Source organism: Chaetodon auriga, chromosome 15 (assembly GCF_051107435.1).
Source record: "Chaetodon auriga isolate fChaAug3 chromosome 15, fChaAug3.hap1, whole genome shotgun sequence".
NCBI lineage: Eukaryota > Metazoa > Chordata > Actinopteri > Chaetodontiformes > Chaetodontidae > Chaetodon > Chaetodon auriga.
Window position 1 is genome coordinate 17,584,344 of NC_135088.1, and position 24,296 is coordinate 17,608,639.

The window sequence follows — 24,296 nt, forward strand, 5'->3', positions numbered from 1 at the left end:
GTCAACCTACTGGCAGGCTTCTCTACTGAGGCAGATGGGAAAGATGTTTTTTGACCCGAAAAGTGTGTGTGTGTGTTTCCCTTTGGCTACATCCTACTTTGTCCAGTGTATTGTAGTATTATTTTCAAAACTCAGAAGTTCATCGACGGAAGTCAAGACCTAGATTTACATTGTTAGAAACTGAACACCCTGGTTATTGGAATACCAACTGTTACTCAAGAGCCTGCAAAACTAGTGTCATTCCCATCAGCATCTGCTGTGCTGTATTGTGTTTTGTGCCAATTGGCTAATGTTAGCATGCTAACATGGTAAACTAAGATGATGAACATGGGAAACGTTGTACCTACTAAACATCAGCATGTTAACATTGTCACTTGGAGCATGTTAGCCTGCTGATGTTAGCATTTAGCTCAGTACAAACTCAGAGAAACGAAGACTCGGCTGTCGACTGACGTTGGACTGTTGATCTGACAAAAGAAGACTTCACTGTTGGCTTTCTCAGAAAATTTTCTGACATTTTCTAGTGTTATAGTTACGTTTTATAGTCGTCACAAAGAAAAATCAACACATTATTTGATAATGAAAATCATCCTAAACTCAATAATACCCAACTTCTTCAGAGTTTTCTTTTGTCTTCTCTTTTTTTGAACTTAAAGACTAATGCACAAACCTCTGCTCAGGTGAAATCTGATGGTCTGGTACAAAATGTGACGGTTTGAGCGGCACTTATCCTCGTGTATAGGTTAGCTCTTTATTAGGCATTAGAAAACGTATGAAATCAGAGTCTCCATTAAGCGGTGAGGTGTGGTTTTAGAGTGGCGCTAAGTAGTGTGGAAGTGCTGATAAGACGATGGACTAATGTGCCTTTTTATCCATTACCGGTCTATCTACCTGTTTGCTCTGTAGCCTAGGACCAACTACTGTACCGTCTCCCTCTATGGCAGGAAGTGCTCTCCGGATCAGGCGCCTGCATGGTGGTACTCCGAGGATGCAGCAAATCCATTCAGCATTGATCCTTTTCCATTTAGATGGAAGATAAATATTTTATATCAGGAAACCATTTATACAGAGAAATGGGTGAAAATGCAGCATTATAATGGTGGAGTGCAGTGATGTAGTGTCTCCTTTGTGTATATACAGTGTGTATATATATCTATATCTATAGATGTATATCTATAGATATAGATATATATACAGGTATGCCGTCAATTTACTGTGAGGTTCTCAGCACAGTGGTAGAAACAGACATGTCAGCAGCACACTGGCAGAGTGCTAAACCTCTTGGCAAGTCAACGAAGAGTATTCTATAAGATGAGAGGCTGCAGCGCCTCCCCATTGAAGAACAGGGAGTGTGCTGAAGGGTGAGTACGAGGGGGACGGCAACAGATGATGAGGGCGCCGTTAGCATGCATTGTGTAGCGTGTGGACGTTTCATGTGCACGGGGCTGCGTGTGTGTATGCGTGTGAACGTGAGCGTGTTTTAATGGCTTCCTCTTAAGATGTCTGCATGTAGACGGTGACTGAGAACGACACAAAGCACAGCTGTAATTGTCGGCTGATGGAAAGCCCCACCGACAGAAACCAAGAAAAAACAAATTAATGGGATCCTTATCAGTTAAGACTTACAGAGGTTGACGTGCCGGGGCGTTGGTTGGCCACCGTGATAAATGTGTGTTATTGGCTGTGCCCTATGAAGCATTTAACTGGCGTGACCATTAAAGCTTAATGTGGGGCTCCTCTTTGACCTTGGTGAGGGGAATCCTGTCACAAGCCTACGCGGGTGGTGTAAATATCAAAAACAGCTCCCTCTTTGCTAATTTGGTAGGAAAGACTCACATTTCAGGCTCTGTGCCAGCATTTCTTTGTGCACAATGTGCGTACGTGGTCACATGTATTCAGGATGAGTGTGTGCGTGCGTGTGTGTGTGTGTTATGTTGTGTTGTGTTGTGTTGTGTTGTGTTTCGACAGTCTAGTCTCTCTCTGGATGGTGCCAGGACTTTTGCCATATGACTGCACCACTGTCCTGAGCTGTGTCTTGGCATTCCTTTGCTTTTTCTGACCGAAAAGAGTGATGGCTTGATTCCGCTCATTGATTTTTCTTTACAAAGCAGCAGAGTGTCAGGACTGATTGGGAGAGGGGTCGAGGAGAAGTGGCCCCTGGGGTCATTTACGAAGCAGTCCATGACTAGATCCTAAGCAGTTAAAACAGATGAGTGTGGGGTTATCTTTTCAGGAAACACTGTGTAGTCCTTATAAACATTTGGTCTTCAGCTGAAACGTGATAGAGCAGAATGTCTCATCTTTTGCTATTTTACTCTTTTAATCCTCTCTTTTAATCTTCTTTTTGAATTTTGTCTTTTGTCTCTACCCCCCCTGCCCTGTTTTTTCTGAACCTCAGGTCCACTCACAAAAAAACACGATGAGTCCACAATGAACAGACCAAGGGATGAAGGTATTTTAATTGCATGTTTTTTTCCCTCCTCGTGCTCCATTTTTCTACTCTGTGGGGAATGTTGTGTTTGTATCTGTATTAATAATCATCTGAGACTCATCACTCTATGAGCACATTACGTCGTCCATTGTTAACTGGTTTTATTAGCACACAAATCTGTCATTTTCTTCCCACAGGCATGCTTTTAGCCAAAATACATAAAGAGCTCCATACAAAATAGTTGTTCCTCATTCCCCTCCATTACAAATGCTGCTCTTTGGGTATTTGCACGGAGAGCTAATTTACTTTCCACTCTCGGTTGCTATGTGGTTGATCAACCACACGCTGATGTCCTGACTCTCCTGTGTGATGCATCACTGAAAATCAATATTCAGTCCTTTTTCACCTGTGCTTTTATTCTTGTGCTGAAGTCCTGATGAAATGGCCTGCTACATTACTGTCCTCCATAATGTTATTGGGCTTCCTGCAATCCTTCATTTTTAAAACTGGAGGATTTCTGCACGTCTGCTGTTGCTGTACATTTTCAAGTTCACTGCAGTCAAATGGAGATGCTCTCATTACTCTTTACTGATGCAGCCAGAATCTATGCAGACAGTGTGTGTGCATCTTTTTCTGTATATGGGCTCAGACCCACTGTATATTACATAGCATTATGCACACATAGAATGCATTACATCTCCATTTGAGCATGTGCGTCTACTCGAGCACGGTGCATGTGCAAGTCTACGCCTGAGTGCATGTGCTCCAATTTGTGCCAGTGTGTGTGGTTTTTTTTTTTTTTTTTTTTTTTCCTTTTTTTTTTTGTGTTTGGGCTCTGTGCTATTTGGGTATTGAATTCTCTCTCCCTTGCATCTCTAATTGCTATGGTTTAAAAAGAGACAGATGTAGCTAATCCAATTGTGTGGTTTCTTAACGGTGAAAACAGAAGGAAGGATTCATGCAGGATTGCCTAGGAGAGGAGCAGAATGATAGAATAGAGATGAAAGAAAAGGAAAAACTGAGCACTGCGAGTGCACAGGGGAGGGCAATGAGTGGGAGAGAAGGGAAAAAATAGTCATAATGAAGACAAGTGCATGATGAAATGACATTTATAGAGCTTTGGAAATGAGAGAGATGTAGAGAAAGAGAGATTGAGGATGGCTGAGCGGGAGACTGGTAGAGCTTGACATTTATGCCAACCTCTGATGGATCTTGACAGGATCGGGAGGGCTCGGGTAGGGCTGAATTCCTCACTTAATTGCTCAGGTATGGATTGGACAGAGGTTCCCAAACCTTGTTGGAAAATACTATTATTAGCATCTTGTTTTTTGAAAATTATTTACAGGAAACTGCATTGCCTGGGCATGGCTTTAGGTGCAAACAATATTCAGGTGCTGAGTCAGGCTAAAACTTTTACGCCCAAATCAATTGAGATTTCCATAAGAGAATGAATGAGAGAATAATGGAAAAGAAGAAAGTAGATAGTTTCTATTGGGAGGTAAGACATTACATTGAGAATAAATGTGGGGGGGTGGGGTGGATAATGAGGAGGATGGTATCAGGTTAGGTTGAAAAGAGAGGAGTGAATAATGTGCCAGTGTTTTGGAGGCCGGCAGGAGAGACAGTGAGCTCCTTGTTGGCCATGTAGGCCTTGGATTTGAGTGAAACACTTTCACCCCGCGACCCTGCACCCCTAATCATCCCTCTGTTTGTACTGAGCCCCCTCTAATCATAGCACCATTTTTCTCCCTTCAACACAAATCTGTTTCCATCTTTTTTTTATTTATGCTTTTTTTTTTATTATTATTATAATTTGTTGCACTAAAGGGATTATCTCATGCAAATGGTGTGATTTCTTCAGGTTTTTTATTATCACCAGAGGCTGCCTTGCTGGACAAATGCCTGTATTCCCACCAAATTACATACACAATGTGTCCAGATTTTATACAATTTAAACTAGATAACTTTTGCTCTTAAGCTCACCTGATTAAAGTCTAATAGTCTAGAAATGTTACCCGAGTAAAAGGAATGAGATAGGCCGCAAAAAGTTTTCTTCTTTTACGCCACTTGGACATTTTTCTATCCACCTTTCATTAAGGCATTGTAGGTATGCATGAGCTTTTTATCTATTATTACAAAATGAACAGATTTTTATTTCCTTATAGCCTTTATTGGGCTCAGCAAATATTTCAGTTATAACTTCATTTTTCCCCTTTATTCTTTTTCTCTTTTATTCACAGTGTGATAGTTTACAAAAACTGAAAGTGAGTTAGTTTTGGAGTCAGAGATCACAGTTTGAGTTTAGTCTCATAGTTCACTCCTTAAAGTAATGACCTTGATATCCTGTAACACTGTATTATTACTTTGTGAACCTTGTGCCCTCTCAGTGGTAAGACCACTTAAATTCATTGATGCACTATGAAAACCCCAGCAGAGCCGGAGTTGTTAAATCATTGCCTGATGCATCTCAATTAAAATTGCAAGCTGCATTTACACAGCCACAGATACCAATTTAACCTGGACAAAAAAAAACACTTACGTTTCAGCCTTTTAGAAAAAACAACAAAAGAAAGCTTCAATGGAAAAGTGCATTTTCAGGTCAAGGCTTGTGGAGCAGAAAAGGGGCCTCCCTATGAAAGGCACAATCCATGATCCAAATGTAAAGAAAAGAATCGCCCCCCCACCTCATAGAAAGTCTACAAACACTTCATACTCAATACACTTGATCCCAAAATGCTGTACAGCACGCACAAAGAAAAGCAAAATCCTGAACACTAAACACTGAATGACTACTGAAATTAAAGGGGAACTCAGGTGCTGGGGAGTACAACCACGTGGGAAAAAAGCTTCTGTGGCTGCAGAGGGAGCTGCATGAAATCTGATCAATTGCCTCAAGTGATGTCTGGTGAGATAGCTTCAGTTGGGGCTGAAGACTGCAAGTCTGAAAGTGAAAAAGATCTCGGGGTGAGGAGTTGGGAAGAGGTGAACTTATCAGACCACTGCAGCCCGCTCCTCGGCTCTGCGTGCTGCTGGGGGCTGGAGGCTACGTTAGCTGCTGCTCGCACAACACACTCCAGGCTCAAACCCAACTGGCGGCAGTCAAGTTGCATTGTGGGTAATGAAGGCCAAGGCCTGACAAGCAGAAGAACGATAGTGGGGAAAAATAAACTGCGTTGATTTTAATCTTTATCCATCGTGATTCTGGCATTGTTCTAAGGGTGCAATGCTAAATCTGTGCAGTGCTCTTTTAAGTTGTTTTACAGGTATCAAATATGTTTACATCAATAATCTCTGTGAACACCGCAGTCAAACAGGCATTTCAAAGGCAAAAGGTACAGATTTAAAATGGCAGCTACTGCCTAAATCCCTTTTCTCTTCGGACTGAATTTATGGTTTAAGTGTTGCTGTGAGTGGGGCTGGTGACTGCCTGCTGACATGTCACTCCTCTATACTGTCCTGGTAATGCCGGGATAATTGAACTTGTTTACATATCCTCTGGGAAATCAGCCGAGGTTCAGAATACACCAGAGAAGAGATGAAAAAGAACAGCACGCCGGCATGTACCACTGAAATTTTTTATTTTTAGCCAGTCTGCTTGTGTCATATGTATGTGTGAAGCCATATGTGCCGTTTTTCCATGCTTACTGTGTGTGTTGTCGCGTGTGTGTGTGTGTGTGTGTGTGTGTGTGCGGCTGTGAGTGACGCACCCCAGTGCATGTGTAACCTGAGATTCAGGTGGTGATGCAGGCGGGTGTGCAAATACGTGAGTAGAATTTGTTACCAAGGCAACAGGCATTCAGTGAGTCGGTGCAGTGGAATGGCTGGTGCAGTTCTATTAGCGAGAAGCAGTTTCCATAGCGACTCAACATCGCAGCTGCCTATGCAAGAGTTTGTGTGTGTGTGTGAGTGTGTGTGTGTGTGTGTGTGTGTGTGTGTGTGTGTGTCTCTGTATGAATACGGTGTGAATTTGAGTGTTCATTAGCGTACCTCGCTATGTATGACTTGCTTTGTAACATTTCACGTTTTTTTCATCCTCGCTATCGTGTTTTTTTGGTTTGAACCTCCCATCCGTGTCTCTACCCCCGTCAGTTCTCCCACACTGCCCTATTTTCATCTCCTTCCTCGCTCTGTCTTACCCCCCTTTATCTCTCTCTCTCTCTCTCTCTCTCTCCTCCTGTCTCTCTGTCTCCCTCCGTCTCTGAGTGCTGAGGCTCATCAGGGTAAACAGATGCCGTGGCTGTTATTTATGTTTCCACTTGATCTGGCTTTCATACAAATTATCCACAGGCCCTGCACAGTGCAGACGCTGAGCCTAAATGGGCTGCACTGGCAGCTCTCTCAGCCTTATCCACGCTCAGACACTCAGACCGTACCACAGACGCTGCGAGAGGGGATTTTCATGAGGCGGAGGTGGTGGTGGTGGTGATGGGGGGGGGGAACCATAGCAACACACTGATGGGCACAGAGACACCAATAACAGAGAGGGCATCAGAACTGGCTGCACCATTTGCTCCACACAAGGAGGGGAAGAGCAGTTTGGGAAGGTACCATCGCTGCACAGGACAGGGGAAACAGACGTTATAGAATAAAATATAGAGGATAAGCCCATTGGGGCAGACATGAAACACTTGCTGCCAACTTAAAGGCAGCCCACTGAAAATGTTTCATACTTAGTATCTTTCTCTTCTTTTTCCTAATGAATCTTTGGCTGTAGAAGGTTAGACCAAGCTGCTTATGGATATTTTTACTCAAAGACTGCTGCAGCTAGACAGATCTAGAGCTGTCAGGTGAAACTTGGTAGGCTACCTGTTGCTGGTGCACACTCGAGCTCAATAGGAAAGAGGAGAGAGCTTGGTAAATAATAAACCTAAGAATGAGTGAGCGTGAAAATACCAAACAGCATTGTTTGTCTGTGTTGTGCAGATATTCGGGATCGTCGCAAGAAGCCGGTGATGCTGTTCATCCATGGAGGCTCCTACATGGAGGGCTCAGGGAACATGTTCGATGGCAGCGTCCTCGCCGCCTATGGAAATGTCATCGTGGTCACCATGAACTATCGGCTCGGTGTGCTCGGTAAGTTTGGTGTGGCACATCCGGCCGGCGTTGTCATGCACGGGTGCATCTGAAGTAAATGTTTACAGACTTCCTTTGACATGTGCCTTCTCACCTTGACCAGTCCGTGCGTGTCAGAGAGTCAATGTCTGTCAAAATATGTGATTTAGAAACGGTGGTGCAATGCACATATAAAGAAAAATGGCACTGTCTGAAAAATAGCCATTTGTAAGGCGTTATGATTTATGACCCCTTCAAATCATAAATCACTGAACACAGAAGGCCCAAGAATGGAAATTATAACCCCTCCTTCTGCAGGCTTCTGTAGTCCAAGTTGGTCTCATATTGTTTCAGTCTAGGCTAGAATAACAAGCATACAACTGTCACTTAATGGCATATACTGTCAAGATATTTGAGTTTTTTACATAAAGCAGCCACTCATCTGAAATTATTACAGCAGCGTTGACATGCTACAGCAGAGAGAACATGTAAGGGAGAGTGCAGACAAGATGCTCGAGAGAGAGAGAGAGACAGCTGTAAAATGGTGAGTATCTCAAGGGACCTATCATATAAGATTGCACAAGATAAGATGTCCCATCAAAGCAACTGAACTAAAGAATGTAACATATTGGTTTCCTCCTTTATTTCTTTATTTTTGTGGTGGCATGTGAATGCTGTTCATGCAAAAAAAACTGTCATCTATTGTGAATGTTACTCTGTCATCATTTGTGTATTAGAGGTGCTACCTATATAAGTATGTGGCAAACAACATGCATTCTAAGTAAAGAGAGAGAAGTTACGGAAACTAGAAATAGTCAACCAGAAGAGATTAATACAGAAGGCAAAAAGAGGGAGAGGTAGCAGATCAATTGCTCAAATCAAATCTTCAATGTGTGTCAGTTTATTTTTATGTTAAACATCATCAGTCATCATCAGCTGTCCTGATAATATTAGACATTCAAAAATGAACAAAAACAATTAAAAAATTGGTGAAATGTGTTGTTTTCAGCTCAGTCGTGGGCAGGAGGTGCCAGTTAATCTGCCATCATTTCTAATAGGTTGCCATGCTTTGGGGAAACACCTCTTAAGATTAGGAAGGTTTGTAAAATGGATTTTATGGTGATCAAACTCAGACCCCACAACCACTGACCCTCCCATTGCCTGACAGCTCTGTCAGATCAGTGCTCCAGTGTCCTTCTATCTTTCCCCAGACTCTCTTGAGTTGAGCCATTATGAGACTCTCATGAACCTGACGTTGCCTTGTAGGTTAGGCTGTAGCGTCACAGACAACATCAGAGATTTTTCACAGATTTTTGGGGTCCGTAGAGGAAGCAGTGGATTAGTGCGGCAAACTTAGAACTGAATCCAACCCAATACTTTTTTACCATTCATGTATTTTACCCATTGCTGACCTTTAGCTCGCAAGGCTAATGCAACACTGTGGCTACACTGACATGAACCCGCATGTCCCGACAAAGTATCGGGGTTCATGTTGAGTAGAGGTTGTTTCATGCATACCTGATAGTACAAACTGTGAAGAAACATGTCTATGTACAATAACAGCCTTTGTGTGCATCTGTTCATTGTGTTATTTCTTGCGTTGCAGGGATTTCATAATAAAGCACAAACAGATGGATTTGCTGTGTTCACTTAACCCGAATGTTTTTTAATTAATTCCTTTTTGTGCTAATGTGCAGTTCTGCAGAAAAAAAACCACCAGGATCTGACTCGCTACACTTCAGAGAGACCACTGACCACTTAGTGCCTTTGGTGTACACTCAGCCATTGAAAACCGAATTGAAATGTGTGTCTGTTGCTTTCAGTGTATTTTTGGATTTAGGGGTATTCTATTTGTCCATTCTGTTGGAGATTTGCAGTGCCTGCTTGGCCTGTGAGGGCTGAGCTGTGTGTGTTTGTATGTGTGTGTGTGTGTGTGTGTGTGTGTGTGTGTGTGTGTGTGTGTGTGTGTGTGTGTGTGTACCCAGCCCTTGTGCTGCTGGATATCAGTGGAGTCAAGTATTTACATTCGCCATCATCTTTCAGAGGTGTTTGCACACAGACTATCTGTGACTGTCTTTGTGGTTGCCAGGTTGGGTAATCAGATCTTGTTTATTGCATCAGGCCTGTTTCAACATATCAGAATAATGATAAACAGAGAAATGGGAGTAGTTTAGGATGGTGTCCAAGAGTTGCAGTGAGTATTAACAGAGGGTAACATGATCCAGACCGTTATTGACAGTGCCAATGGAGAGGCACAGAGACAAGGACAAACTGAGAGTCAGTGAAATGAGGACCTGGACCTGCAGCTTCATGCTGCTCCATTTCAGCCTGCTATGTGGTCTTTTTTCACAGCTGTCAGACAAATTGTGACCATTGAGAATCTGAGCGTGAGATTTAGTTCGCTATTTGAAATCAGGTGCTTTGAATGTAGTGTTACATTACACGCCGATCAAAAGTATCTTTGTTTGCTTCATCCCGACCTTGTTTCCATCCGTAACCTGCCCGTTTTACACTGATGTTGTAGCCGTGATTCGTGTTGGGGATGTTTGAAGCCCACTCATGCATTGCACCGTGTGTTTATTGCACTGAACCTCAAAAATACATACACATAGAGGTGGAGAGCGATCCTGCTGAGTGATTATGAGGGATGACGCAGTGTCCTCGATTCCTTGAACATTGTTGAAAATATTGGTATGTGGGCGAATGTGTGCTCTCTCCCTCTCTCTCCCTCCCTCCCTCTCTCAGATATGCTTTAAATGGGTTACTGTACTAAGGCGATAATCCTTGTGTGTGTTTGTATGGTTGTGTAGCATAAGCATGTATGTTTGGCCGTGTGCACACCAACATCTTCCTGTGCATGTGGCTGTGTGTGTGTGTGTGAGTGTATGAGTGCGCTACTTGGTTGCGTGCTGTGCGTAAAATATATATATGAATAATGCACCATCCATCTGAATTTTTAATAGCGCTCCTCTCTGACACTGAATTTGAGTCAAAGTGAGAAACACAGGCACACCGTATTTTTGCTTGTTTTATGTTCTAATCTTTAGTATTACCCTGTACTTACACACACAGGAGCTTACACATGCCAGCCTCATTTCATACAATGCCTGCGCCTTTAAGAGAGTGATAGGGAGTCAGGAATAAGGGAAGAAGAGAGAGCTGGGAATAGAGACAGATGAGCGAGGGAGAATCATAGAGAGGCAGTGAGGGAAAAGGAAACAGAAGGGGGGAGATGGGAACAGTCTAAAAATAAACCATCAGAAATGCTTTTTTAAATCTGCAGTGATGCAAAGTATTCATTCAAATAAACGCTCCTGCAGTGTGACTACAGCGCCCTTGCATTAAGCCATATGGTTTAACGTCTTATGTTTTCACTCCAGCGTGACACACAGACATGTAATTTCCCAGCTAGTGATATACTTTCTGGATTTTTCCAATTCATTTATAATATGCCGTTCCGTGGTGGAGTGAAATGAGTGCATGAGAGGAAAATGTCTGCTGCACACAGCCCGGTTCAGAGGTTTGGTGACAGTTGAGATTCCAGATTGCTGCTCGGCTCACCTTCTCCTACCTTCCCCCTGCTCGAGGCCCAGAGTGCCTTCTGATTTGTGTTGCATAGCCATCTGTTCAGACTAATTAACTAATTAACTAATTAATGAACTCTGGGGAAAGGCCCACCATCGTGGGCTCTGAGAGTGAGAACATTTTTCACCTCAGGAAGCGAGATGAAACGCTTCTTCTGGAAACGTTTCCCAGCGCTTTCTACCCAATTTCAGCTTTTTACTTTTAAGTTAAGAGCAACCTCTTTGGTAGTGAATACCAGCACATTTAATAAACAGAGCTTTTATATGGAATGAAAGAACTTAGCAATTGTTTGCTCACCATCCTGCCAAAATACACTTTTGATATTTGCAATTGTGCTGGGTGTTACTGTGTGACTTAACATAAGTCGGTTGCTCAGCCTTTGATAAGCAAGCTAATTTTGTTGTTATTTTTGTTGTTACTGTTTGCAGTGTTCTGAAAATTGGTCATGTTCTGTATGTGCTGACACCCAACTAGATCAATACCGGTGCCCTGTTTCACTGTGCTCTGTTGATTAGATTTTTTTGGACCATTTTTGAGCAAAGTGCAACAAGCAGTAACACTGACTTACTATCGCCTGATCATGTTGTTATGGTGAGTGTGTTAGCAAACAGCTGCTCACTTAAACATCCAGCAAACACTGAGCGACATTAACATTCATTTGAAAGAGCATTTATTCGCCAAGCAGCATTAGCATTCACAGCACAGAGTATCTTTTTTTAATGGTTAACCTGCTCGCAGGACATTGCTTATTTACATGTCCTGCAGACACAGAGTGACATTAGCATTCACTCTGAGTCGTTCTATTAACCATCTGACAAATGTTAGTCCAATATTTAGTCTGCTTGTAGCTCTGTTTTGATCTCCACCAACTGCAGTGAGAAATAACGGGCTCTTTAGCTGCTAAATGCTCCACCATGTTCCCCAGCTCGTGGCTCACTCTGCTTCTTTGCCATTTGGAGCTGGACTGAAGGGGTGCATGGGGATTTATCAAACCTTTTCATTGAAAACGTCTGCCTGCTGCACCTGGAAACAAGGTCGATGACAACAGTAAGACCGAAGCAAAACATGAAGATTGCAGGCTGGACAACCAAACCAGTTATCTCTGTAGAGCTCTGCAGAGTCTGGTGATAATTCAATGTGTGGTCATCACAACCGCAGGCGTACTGCTGCCGGAGCGCCCCGAAACGATGCCGTGCCACTTTTGTTCTCCAAGCGAGGAAACAGAAAATTCACAGTTTGCATGATCTGGTTGAAGTTCATCTATATTTTTTCAAGCACTAAAATCACCACTGAAGCTTGTGTCGTGCAAGAGAGCCAGTAAAAACAAATGGAATGTCTTTTTCTCCAGTCTACAGCAAGCCAACGCTAACTCATCAATATGTAAAGGTCGCAAAACATCCTTCCATTCATCAGTCACTATTCGTACAGTTTCTTTATTTGTGGTGCTTTGCAAAGAAACGTTACAAAGCCAGCTTACGCCACATCCACAAGGCCTGCAGGAAGTGAAAGCTTGCTTAGCTACGTTCTCGTAGCCTCACATCAGATGAGCCTGAACTGCAACTTTTCCTCACAGTGGATGTTTTGAATGCGGCTTCATTTGCACAGCACAAGTAAGTCAGTGAAACCATTCAAAACACACTCTGCTTGTGTTTACTCTCCTGTATCACTTAATGCCACCATAATTACATCCACGGTATCACCTAAGACTACTTAATAATATTTATAATAATGACAATAACAATATTATTGCCAACATGATGACACTATTGATAAATTCAGTCTAACATTTCTCTTCATCCAGTGTTATTAGAAAAAGACTGATTAGCACAGCTTTAAGTTAGAAGCCTTGTTTATGCTTTTCACAAGCTGAGTTGCCAAAGCCTCACTGATGACAGAGTACAGGCCGTTGAACACTTTTGTAGAGAACTGCAGGGAGCAATTGTATTTTCTTCATTTGTCCAGTACAGATCAATCAATTAAAAATGATTTATCCAGAAATAATGTGCTGCACATCCTGTTGTGACACAGTTTACTTACATTTACTTCTATGCTTTTCTACTTTATGTTGCTTAATAAATTTTACAAGGCCATGCACATGGCTGCATTTCTTTAGCATGTCAAGTCGAACAGTATCAGTGCCTCCACGAATACTGCTTAGCTCAGTAAGCCTTGGGCAACACTTCAAATTGTGCTGCCCGTTGTTCTCGAAAACATCCCTTAAAATATAACATAAACAGTATTTTTAACCAGGACAGACTCTGCTGTCAATTAATTTCAGCCTGCTACCTTCTCACAACTCAGCGGCCCCTAAAAATACAAATGAAACACACCTCCCACTCCCTGCACAGAGCCACAATCTTCCCACTCTGCAAGCAATCATTAACACTTCTGTCCCCTCATTTTGTCTACAGTACATTGTGATTGTGATGACAGCACAGAAAAAACATAATCATTTTGCTAACGCGCGTTCTGATTGGGACGCGGTTAGCGTGCAAGCTACGAATTTGGATCAATAGATTCAATTTAAACATTAGAAATGATTTATTCCCTTTGCAGAAATAGCAACAATTTGCTCAATAATTCATCCGCGGTCTGGGCCTTATTGCAAGTGTGATTGTGTAGAATGTGATGAGGCAGTGTGATGAATGTGATGGTAAAATTATGTGTTAGAAGCTTCAGATTCTTGATAGAAACAGAAGTGTTGCCAAGCTGCATCCATCTATAGGCTAAGTTCACATTGAACACTCATGACTTATAGGCATATTGACCAAAACTGACACCGATCTGCCTCCCAGGCTGGCAGCCAGTTGCACAGCTGGACCAGTCAAATACAAGCAAGATGATTAATGCAGTAATCATAGTTGATGTTCAACATCTTACACACCACATCAATGTGTCAAAATCAAATTAAAAATGGCGAGGTCTCTAGAGTACCTAAGATAACAACTGTGCTCTCCTCACCACTGAATGGTTACGTCCTTGCTTACAACTGTTGATTTATGTCAGAGGTTTTCAAACTGTGTTGTGAGTCAAAAGCCAAATCCTAACACACACGATGCACATATTTTAGAGTGGCTTACACTCTCCACGGATGTCATTACCCCAATGCCTGTCGCAAATAAGCATCCACAAATCCACTTAGAAATAATAGAAAAAAAGATGCTCCTTATTCCTCCGGAACTTGCCTGAGAATCATCACGTTTTTAAGTTTTCTTGAGTATCAAAGTAACTGAGTGATGGTTGTCTGTGCATCCATGGATACATTACAAACAGCAGCTGGAGGGAGGGATGGTAACTGTAAGCAGATAATCTACTCAAACACTATGCAGACATCCATCAAAGCCACACACTGAAAAGTCCTTAATGTGTCTCCCCAATAACTCCCAGTGCAGCCAGAGAATAGGGCTCGATGATATAATATCAACACTAAAATAAATGTATTATTAATGTACTGTAGTAAACATGGAACGGCAACACATGTGAAGGCAAATGTGATTAATTAGTATATATGATTGATTAAAGCAGCTTTATGTCTATCATCAGCCATGTGATTAGAGCTTCTGTCTGTAAACAAGGCTCCGTTTCATGATTCACTTCATTTCACTTGATCAGCGTTTAATCCCCACTGACTGCGATTCTCATCAGCCATCGGTTGTTTCTGGAGTGAAACTTTCTTTGAAAAGCTTTGAAACGTCTTTGTGTCAGTGCGAAGTTTGAAGCATTGCTTTTCAAATTTGCATGACAGCCTAGTTTTATAGCACAGCTTGGTACCATTTGAACGGGCCTTTGAGAGTAAAAATTGAGTGAGATAAGTAAGGTAATAAATATAGTGACACTGGAAGCCTATGGGCGGTGTACTGAAATGACATTAGTTCAGCAGCAGCAAGTGCAATTATAATATAATTTCATTTCTGGGTATACTTGACATACAGAGTGATACATAATTGAAATGGACCTGCCAGCAGGTCGTCAGATTGAACTTCTTGTGCCAACAAGGAGACTTAACAGATTTGTGATGATAATCCAATGTGCAAGAGGTGAACACAGCAGGAGATCTCTGAATCAAAGAATGGCCTCTTGGGGGTGCTAGCGATGCTTTAGACTTTTAGTCTCAAGCCCTATATATAATCTAATTATAAACTGTGTGCTTGTTTACGTAGACTGTGCTGAGAATGTGACATTACACTGCACATTTTGTGACAGTGCCCAAAGAGGATTCAGGAGCTTGTACATCAGAATCACTGCTTTCATTGACAGGAGTACTTTCAAAAATAGAATTAGATGTGAATTATCAGGACGTACTGCAGACAGTATGGGGAAAGGTCACATTCATCCACAGTTACATTCATTAACAGTTGTTAATCCTAAAGTTGAATCATAAAATGTGGTCTATTCCAATCATCAAAACAGATTCTTTAGTCTTCAGTGTGCAGGACCTTCACCATCTGCTTTTTTTTTTTTTTTGTATAATAGTGCCTCCACTTTTCCTTGATTAAATTTTGTGACTCACGCATACAGAAACATTGCTTTGTTTCCTCTCTTCAGTCACCTGTTCTGTGTTTATAAAAAGACAATATCTTCCCTCTGTTTTTGACATCTGTCATCATCCCCTCTGTGACGTCACGGTGAAATTATATAATGCGTCCTTCAATACATTCCTCTCACCTCTCTGTCATTTAGGATCTGACTGTAGCTTTGGGCAATTTTCAGTTCAGTCCTCTCCAACATCCCCCAACCCCCCTAACCCCAAGCCTTCCCCTAACCTTAACTTAAACCTGACCTTAACTTAAACCTGACCTTACCATAACCTCAATCCAAGGCTTCAGCCTAGAATTTAATGATTTACTTTATGAGGACTTGTGTTATGTCCCCATAAGGATGACCAGTCCCCACAAACAGATTTATGTCCCCACATCATAAGTACTGCACATCCGCGCACACACACGCACACACAGACACACACACACACACACACACACACAGACACACACACACACCACCCCCCTCTTATTCTTTCTTCTCTGTTCACAGAAATATGTTCAGTGACCCACTGCAGTCATTCTGTTCAGTCCTAAAAGCTGTTCTGCAGATGCATGTTCCCGTCTCAGTCGTCAAACGGTCAGATGACCGACTGCACCTCAGTTCTGGACTGTGAATTTGTGAATGATGCAGGCTTCTACAGAGACAGTCAGTGAATGTACTGAATAAAGTTGTTCAATACAGCGCAGTAGAAATACTGCACAAAATACTGAAAACGCCCTCTTGATGTGTAGCTGCTTCCCCCTTTTTTTGGATAATGGGCCTGATACATGTCTGTTTCTCTATATTATTACATCTTCCTGTTAGACTCACAATGCAATATCAATAAGGGCTAATGGCTTTTTGCCATGACTCATCTCATCAGAGTAGAGAAACACTGAAAGCTCCTACCATTTTTTGCATTTAGTGGTAGCATGCATTATACTTTCATGATTTCATTAAAAGACCATTTTTGAAGATTTTTATAACAATGACAGGGAAGATATATGAGTGGAAGCGCTGCCTGTTATAATATACTGTAAATATTTCCCTCCATCATCTGCTCACCCCTCCTCTGTTTTCTGTCGTCCATTCATTTCACTGTCTCCAGCCTGTATCTTTACTTGGAGGTTGATGACTCTCCTCACAGTTCCTTGGCCGTTACCTAAAACAAGTGTTGAATATGCATGAGTTCAGCCTCATAAACTGCTGCTCTCAGCGCTAAAGTCAGTAGGAAGCCCAACTCAGCAGATGGGGGGGATCAGAAAGAAACTTACTGAAAGAGGAAGAGAAGAGGAAACTTGTTTGACTTAACTTCAGTGCTGGAAGATGAATCTTCCTCTTCATGTTACCCTTGCAAAGTGAATGACAGGAGGCGCTAGCTTGGGCTAGCATGCTAGTTCACACCCTCAATCTGCATTGACTCTGTTTTTGTGCTCATGTGCGCATGCATGCAGCTGTTTGTGTACTTCAATATGGAATTGCTCGATTGTGTGTATGCAAGTGCTTTTGTGAGTGTCTGTCCATATCATTTTGCCTGAAGATCTGGACAGTTGCCAGGCAACTGTGGCAGGCAGCTCAGCACTCGGCTGGACAGCCACGGCGCAGACACATGCCTATGGTTTTGATAAGCGGCACAGGTCAGCACTGATACATTACCGGGTCAGAGTCACATCTGGCTAAGAGCCAGTCAATTGCCGGGATGATCTAAGGATAATACAATTACACATTAACATGCAAGCTATATCTTGATTACCAGGAGTAATCCTTCCAAGGTGATGTTTTTAATAACCCATCCAACACTAAATGCTGCACAATGGAAGCTGAGAGCAGCTGTGGTCTCCAATAAATTCTCTAATCCTATTATCTATAGATCACAATTTAATCAAGCAGCGGTTTCTCAGGATCATTATCTCATTATCATCAGGTAAGAAGAAAGATTATTGTTTTCTTGTGACTGGGTCACTGTTTGTGGTTGCATGTTATTCAGCTATCAGACTTATTAAAACATTAATTTGTTCTCTCAAGATTAAAGATAATTTAGGGGTGATTCTGACTTAATGTAAAAGACCATAAGCAAACATGGCCGCCTTTAGTGTCTATGCTTCTGCTAAGTACAACCAGGTCACAGCATGTATGGACCAACATGAAAACAGTTAGTTCAAGGTGTTTTCATCCCGAGGTGGACACCCAGAGGGACAGGCACAGACATATGAACATCCAGATCGAGGTTTGCCTTAATCTGCTTTAATTTAATCTAAACAAATTACCCCTACAGCTGCTAACGTGAGGAGTGTGCAGTTTCATTGAATCATTTCAGATTTTCTGGGCATTGAAGTCATCCAACCCATTAGAAATTTGAAAAGGTCTGCATCTCGCTGGTTGAAACTCATGTAAAGTACTATATTTCACAATAACATAGGATACTGTCAAGGACATGTCAGCTAACTGGGCACAGCTTGTTCAATTTGAGACAGAAACTATGTCCCCAGTCGGCTGGAAAAAGCTGATTTTTGGTCTGTGGTTAACATTAGGGTCAGGGTTAGGCCAAGGCAAGTAGTCATTGGTGTTACTGTTAGGGTAAGTCTCCAGGAAATGAGTTTGTGTGTGTGTGTGTGTGTGTGTGTGTGTGTGTGCGTGTACGTGTGTGTGTGTGTGTGTGTGTGTGAGTGACATTTTGTTCAGTTTATTTTATCTTGTTGTGGGTGTGCACCTCCTGTGTAAATGTGTGTCCTGGAAATAGGTGAAACATGCCTTCTGTTGCTCTGACAAGTTCTCTTAACTGTGTTGTATTTCCAGCGTGGGTATTAAAAATGAGTAATTTGGCAAGCTTTCTGTGTGAAATCTCCTCAGACTTGCAGTGAGTTGGAGGCAGAGAAGCTCCTGACAATGACAGGATGCCATCTTCTGTTTATGTGGGATATTTTTTCTTCTTTTTTTACTTATAACAAAGGCAATAAATGCACGCGATCATGTTATCCTGTGTCCCCAAATTCCTGCCCTGCTCCTCTTTCCGCACATAATTTGAATTTTCTTTCTCTTTTCCTCTCTGTGTTTGTTCTAATTTACCCTGCAGGGTTTCTGAGCACAGGGGACCAGTCTGCTAAGGGGAACTATGGCTTGTTGGACCAGATCCAGGCCCTGCGCTGGCTCAATGAAAACATTGGCCACTTTGGAGGAGACCCAGAGAGAATCACCATCTTTGGCTCAGGAGCCGGAGCCGCCTGTGTGAACCTTCTCATCCTCTCCCACCACTCAGAGGGTAAAGATCCTTCACTGTCATTGTCACATTAGTAGTCATATACCCTGCGCAAAGGAAATTAACATTTCAGGACAGTGTGGGTAGTGTATTTCTTTGAAGAGCATGCTGGTCATTTCAGTGAACGGCCTAAACCAGATAAGAATATATGACAGTATTCAGAAATAAACGTGAAAAACTGCAGAGATTCAGCATTTTACAAGGAAACCAGATTGTCTGTCTGGACAGTGCTGGAGTCAGCAGATGGTTATGTGCCATAAAACCGTTACTCACCTTGGGACACAAGCCATGTAATAATCCCATATAACATAATTCCACAAGGGTCTAAGATCACTGACTGCACTGACAAAATTGTCTTTCTCCAATGAAAGTAATCCTGTCTGGCCAAGGCTTTAGGAAAGGATACCAAATATATCTTGAATTTGATTTTTTTTTTTTTTTTTTTTCATGATTTGAATGCTTTGGTGATCCTAAGCAGAGACATTCTGTCACACCGTGGTGCTGCAGGTTTGTTGCTCAGTTAATCCACGGGACAATAAAAACTACGTACCATTTAAAAAACAAAACGATAGTCATCCTGGAGCACTTTGGTACCGAGGTCGTGGACCCAACCACGGACAAGAAAGCTGTTTGCCTCCATACTTTTGCCTGCTTTCATTTGTTTTCTAGAGTAGAGCGGCGTCTGAATGAGCAGGTAGTTGTTATATCTGCTGCCTCAGTAGCAGTCAGATATTTTAGTTCACTTGAAAAATCGCTCTCATAGTTTCATATAAACTTTCCCACTAAGAACTGTCCATCATCTCGTCCATTGCAGTTTTCACTTCCCGCTCTTCGTCTGAATTTAGCGCCACGTGACTGCAAACAACCTGTTTTGCTTTATCTTGAGAAGCCTCTTGAACTTATTTGGCGCCATTTCTGCATTTGACATTTTTCACTGCAGAGAAAGATTGAGGTGTGGTTCAGCTAGCTTCCCATATCCACCAAAAACTTTTAACCACACACTCACTACTCTAACGATCATTATGTGTGGATAACTTTAAAACTGTGTCAACCAGCAACTGCGAGATGCCCTTACCTGCTGCATCATACAGTAACTAAATATTCAACATTGTTTTTCATAGAATGATTTAAATGTTTATTCCTCTGTTTTGATACATTTGAAAGCATAATATAAAAATGCAGTTTATGTGAAAATGTCCAGTGTTGCACCCTTGGTACGTCCTCGACACCACATCTGGAACCACTGCAGTACACTGCTTATAAAGGACTGCACTGTACTCTGTTTCTTTTGTTTGTTTCTGAATGGCAGATCTCTAAAATACCCACCAGATGTTTGATCACTAATCCTCTGATTTGGTGGGTAGAGCCAGAAGATGAATGGCACTTTATACTTTACCAAGAATTCAGATTATGTTATTACAGTACCTCAGTGTTAACCTTCACACTGACAAATTAAGCCGATCAAATAAAAGCACTTTTTTAACTGTACTGTAACGTGTGCACACACACATCTCTTTGTCTATCAAAAGTTGGAAAACGTTCAGGAGGACATGAAGAGCATTTCAACAATTGGGCGATATTGGCCAAGTTGTTAGCTGTTGTCAAGTTGCCAGCTAATATTTGCTGTATTGCTGCTGTCCAAGAACAAAAACACACATTACACTCTGGGCTTCCTGGTTTAACCTTCAGTCTCACACACTTTGCACGGTGCTGTATTTAAAACATATCCTATCATTATATCAACACCGGTAGCGCCTTCATTTGCCTATTTGGCCAAGCTTTGCTACTCCATTTTGAAGTCAGGCTGGAAAACCAGAAAGTGCAGAAGAAGTTGGAGGGTGAAGCGTTTTTCAAGGTGCTGTGTGTGTGCGGAGGAGAGATGAGATGAGGAGCGGAGCCGGAGCTGCAGCTGAGAGGCTTCTTAATTGATTTCACAGGGAGAGGAGCGGGGGTGGGGCACATGCAGAATATGGGGGGGCTTAATTATTAATGACAGAATCTGCAGATAAAACAGAGGGACAGCAAGCCACTTTACATAACAGTGCAGCGGTGCAACAGTGCGAGCAGTTTTCTTTCTCTCTCTGTCTGTCTTTCTGTCTTTCTTGCTTGATACAGCACGGCCGTCGAGCCCACTGCTGTGCGTCGAGTTGTCACCATTTTTCTTGCTGCTGTCTCTCATTGTATGTAATGGAAGCGCTTCATTTTCCTGTCCTAATGTTCAGAGAGATTTTCTCCGGTTATGAAAGCAGCAGAATATCTGCTTCATCTTGCTTCATATGTAATACTATACCATTGCTCCTCCTCCAACGTATGCATTATTGAACTTGTACTGTAAAGCCTTGAAGGCCCCATCAGCTGCTAACAAAAGTGTGTCAGAGGGAAAAAAACAGCGCTGTGCCGAGAGAGAATAAGTGATTGTATGTTTTCTGTTGAAGCTGTATCTGCTGTATATGGTCTGGTCTCTGTGAAGGCCTGTTCCAGAGGGCCATCGCTCAGAGTGGCTCAGCCATCTCCAGCTGGGCAGTCAACTACCGGCCTGTGATGTACACCAAGATCCTGGCGAGGAAGGTTGGCTGCACTCTGGGGGACATGGCCGAGTTGGTGGACTGCCTGAGGAGGAAGAGTTTCCGGGAGCTAGTGGACCAAGACATCCAGCCTGCACGCTACCACATCGCCTTCGGACCTGTGGTAGACGGGGATGTGGTGCCCGATGACCCTGAGATCCTCATGCAGCAGGTCAGAGCTGATTTCTCTGCATATCATCCAGTGAATGACTGCATGGTGTCTGTCATTTCTTCGCTCGTGTTGTGTGAATACTGCGTTCTGTGCTGGCATGTCACTCTGTGTGTGCTCTTCGTGACGCCAGGGCGAGTTCCTGAACTACGACATATTGCTGGGTGTCAACCAAGGAGAGGGTCTGAAATTTGTGGACGACAGTGAAGGAGAAGACGGAATATCAGCCGCCTCGTTTGACTACACCATCTCCAACTTTGTGGACAATCTGTATGGATACCCAGATGGTCAGATTCTGCCCTACTTTACCTTTAGATTCTCAATTTAAAGCTCAGATCTTTAACTGTCCATGTATGCTTGGCCTCTGCACCACTGAGAAGTACTTAAAATAATGTTCAAGCATAATTACTTACTTACTTAAGTAAAAGTAGCACTACCACACTGTAATGTCAGGCAGTGAAAATTCTACTTAAGTATAACTACATGAGGATTATTAGCAAAAAGTATTTAATGTATAAAAAGTAAAAGCACTCGGAACACAAAAATGAAATCATTGTTACAGATACATTAATGTAAAAGCGACGTTTATCTGTTGCAGTTGGTCATAGTGGAGCTACAATGTAGTTTGAACCATTTCACATACTGTTGGGTGGTGTAATCTGTATCAGTGCACTGAATTTTATAAGCTCATCAAATAACTGAATGAGATTTTTATTATTATATTATGCACGCAACTAAGCCCAGCATGCATAGGCTTTCAATAGGCTTATGATTTATATGTGAAGTCTTTATTTGTTAGCAAAACTCTCAGAAGTACCGTATTTCCCCTTGTAGCCTAAAATTGAAATACTTGATTGAAATACCTCAAATTTGTTCTTAAGTACAGTGTTTGTGTAAATGTACTTAAATGTACTTTCCACCACAGCTGCAAGGTCAGGATCACATGACTGGCTGGGGTAGCCAATCCCGCACTATAGCTTGTAAGATAATCTGCTAGCATGTGTACTGCTGACTGTTGACATTTAAAAATGAAGTTTTTATTTCTGCTCTAATATCGTTTCCTTTTTGTTATCTGAAGCTTTTCCAGCCAGATATTCTGAAGAGAGCTGGTGGGAGTCTCACACTTCAAAATCTGTGATAATAGAAGTGTAACATAAAAAAAACTTTCAAAGTTTGATTAACTCTAAGATTGTATTAGAGTAACAGTTATAAAACTCTACTGTGTCCAAAATAAAGTCAGTTGCGTCATGCGCTTCTTCACTGATTAACTTAGCTGTAAGGAGACAAGCTGGCAAGGCTACCAAAAAACTAGCGGGCCGATGCCTCTGTCCGTCTTGGTCAGTCACGCCTCGCAGTCTAAGTGTTCCCTCGGAGAGTCCCCAGCTTGTGACATTGTCTCGCCTCAGTGAACTGCTGTGTAGCTCGACTGATTCGCTGATTGAACAGATCATTTGCTGCAATGAAACTCGCAGTAACGTAGCATCGGAAAACATCGATTTTGCAATATGAAAAAGTATAGTCACAGTAAATTTTGTTTATGACACTATGTGGGCGATGGAAGTCCATGCAGTGAGACAGGAAGTGGAAAGAACAGCTAACAGCGCGCCACTGTGGAGGCTACATACATTGACAGTATTTCAGCCCAAACAGTTTGAGCTTTAAATCCTTTCACCTAATGTTGCAGATAACCAAGCTCTCTCTGACTGCATACATGCTCATGAACCACTTTGTTTCCTGCAAGGTAAAGATATCCTGAGGGAGACCATAAAGTTCATGTACACAGACTGGGCTGACAGGGACAACAGTGACATGCGTAGGAAGACCCTCCTGGCTCTGTTCACGGACCATCAGTGGGTGGCCCCGGCTGTCGCCACCGCCAAATTGCACGCTGAGTTCCAGTCGCCTGTCTTTTTCTATACCTTCCACCACCACTGTCAGACCGAGGCGAGGCCAGACTGGGCAGACGCAGCCCACGGAGATGAGATCCCCTATGTGTTTGGGATTCCCATGGTGGGAGCCACTGACCTGTTTCCCTGTAACTTCTCCAAGAACGATGTCATGCTCAGTGCTGTCGTCATGACTTACTGGACCAACTTTGCAAAGACGGGGTGAGTATGATGCCAAATTTAAGAATTACTTTCTGACATTAAATGCAATTATCTTATTAAATGTCAAGTTGGTGTATTATGTAAATGATCTAAAAGCACTCAACACATTAAAGAATGCACAAGCACATTGATGGTTTAAAGTTCAAAAAGATCATTATGATTTTTATTGTTGTTGTTATTATTGAAGCTAGCAAAAACTAAGATCAGGAAAATTCTTTAGTTACCCAACATTTGACCAATTGGCAAGGAGCCACGAGGTATGCCACACTGACCATAACTTCATTGGCGTATTGATAACTAATAGTCATGTTCTGAACATACAGTGATCACATGGCCTCATATTCCTTAATACACATTAAGGAAGTCACACACGGAACTTACAGGCCCCCATCCGTGTGTTTTCCATCTTGCCTCACTCAGTGGGGCTGCTTTTCCAGGTCACTGTGACACAGAGAACAGAACAAGATAATATATAGAGCTGAGTAAAGTGAGTCACAGTTTAGTCTTAAATTTGGGGCTAATCTGTTGAGTTTTTGAACGTGTTGTGTGTCTAAACATCTGGGTTGGGACTGTGGAGCACAGTGACATACAGCACCTGCTCCTCCTGAGG

At 42.3% G+C, this 24,296-nt stretch overlaps 1 protein-coding gene across 2 annotated transcripts in view; it reads left to right on the forward strand.

Annotated features, from left to right (window-relative positions):
- The window catches only part of nlgn2b (neuroligin 2b), a 57,210-nt gene that overhangs the window by 30,245 nt on the left and 2,669 nt on the right, over positions 1-24,296 (forward strand). The window contains exons 3-8 of one of the 2 annotated variants that reach the window (XM_076751362.1): positions 2,399-2,452; positions 7,355-7,504; positions 18,663-18,848; positions 21,316-21,581; positions 21,712-21,865; positions 23,320-23,686. In XM_076751362.1, the coding sequence (XP_076607477.1) occupies positions 2,399-2,452; positions 7,355-7,504; positions 18,663-18,848; positions 21,316-21,581; positions 21,712-21,865; positions 23,320-23,686 (1,177 nt within the window). The remainder of the gene's footprint in view (positions 1-2,398; positions 2,453-7,354; positions 7,505-18,662; positions 18,849-21,315; positions 21,582-21,711; positions 21,866-23,319; positions 23,687-24,296) is intronic. The other variant, XM_076751363.1, reaches the window with a different exon arrangement.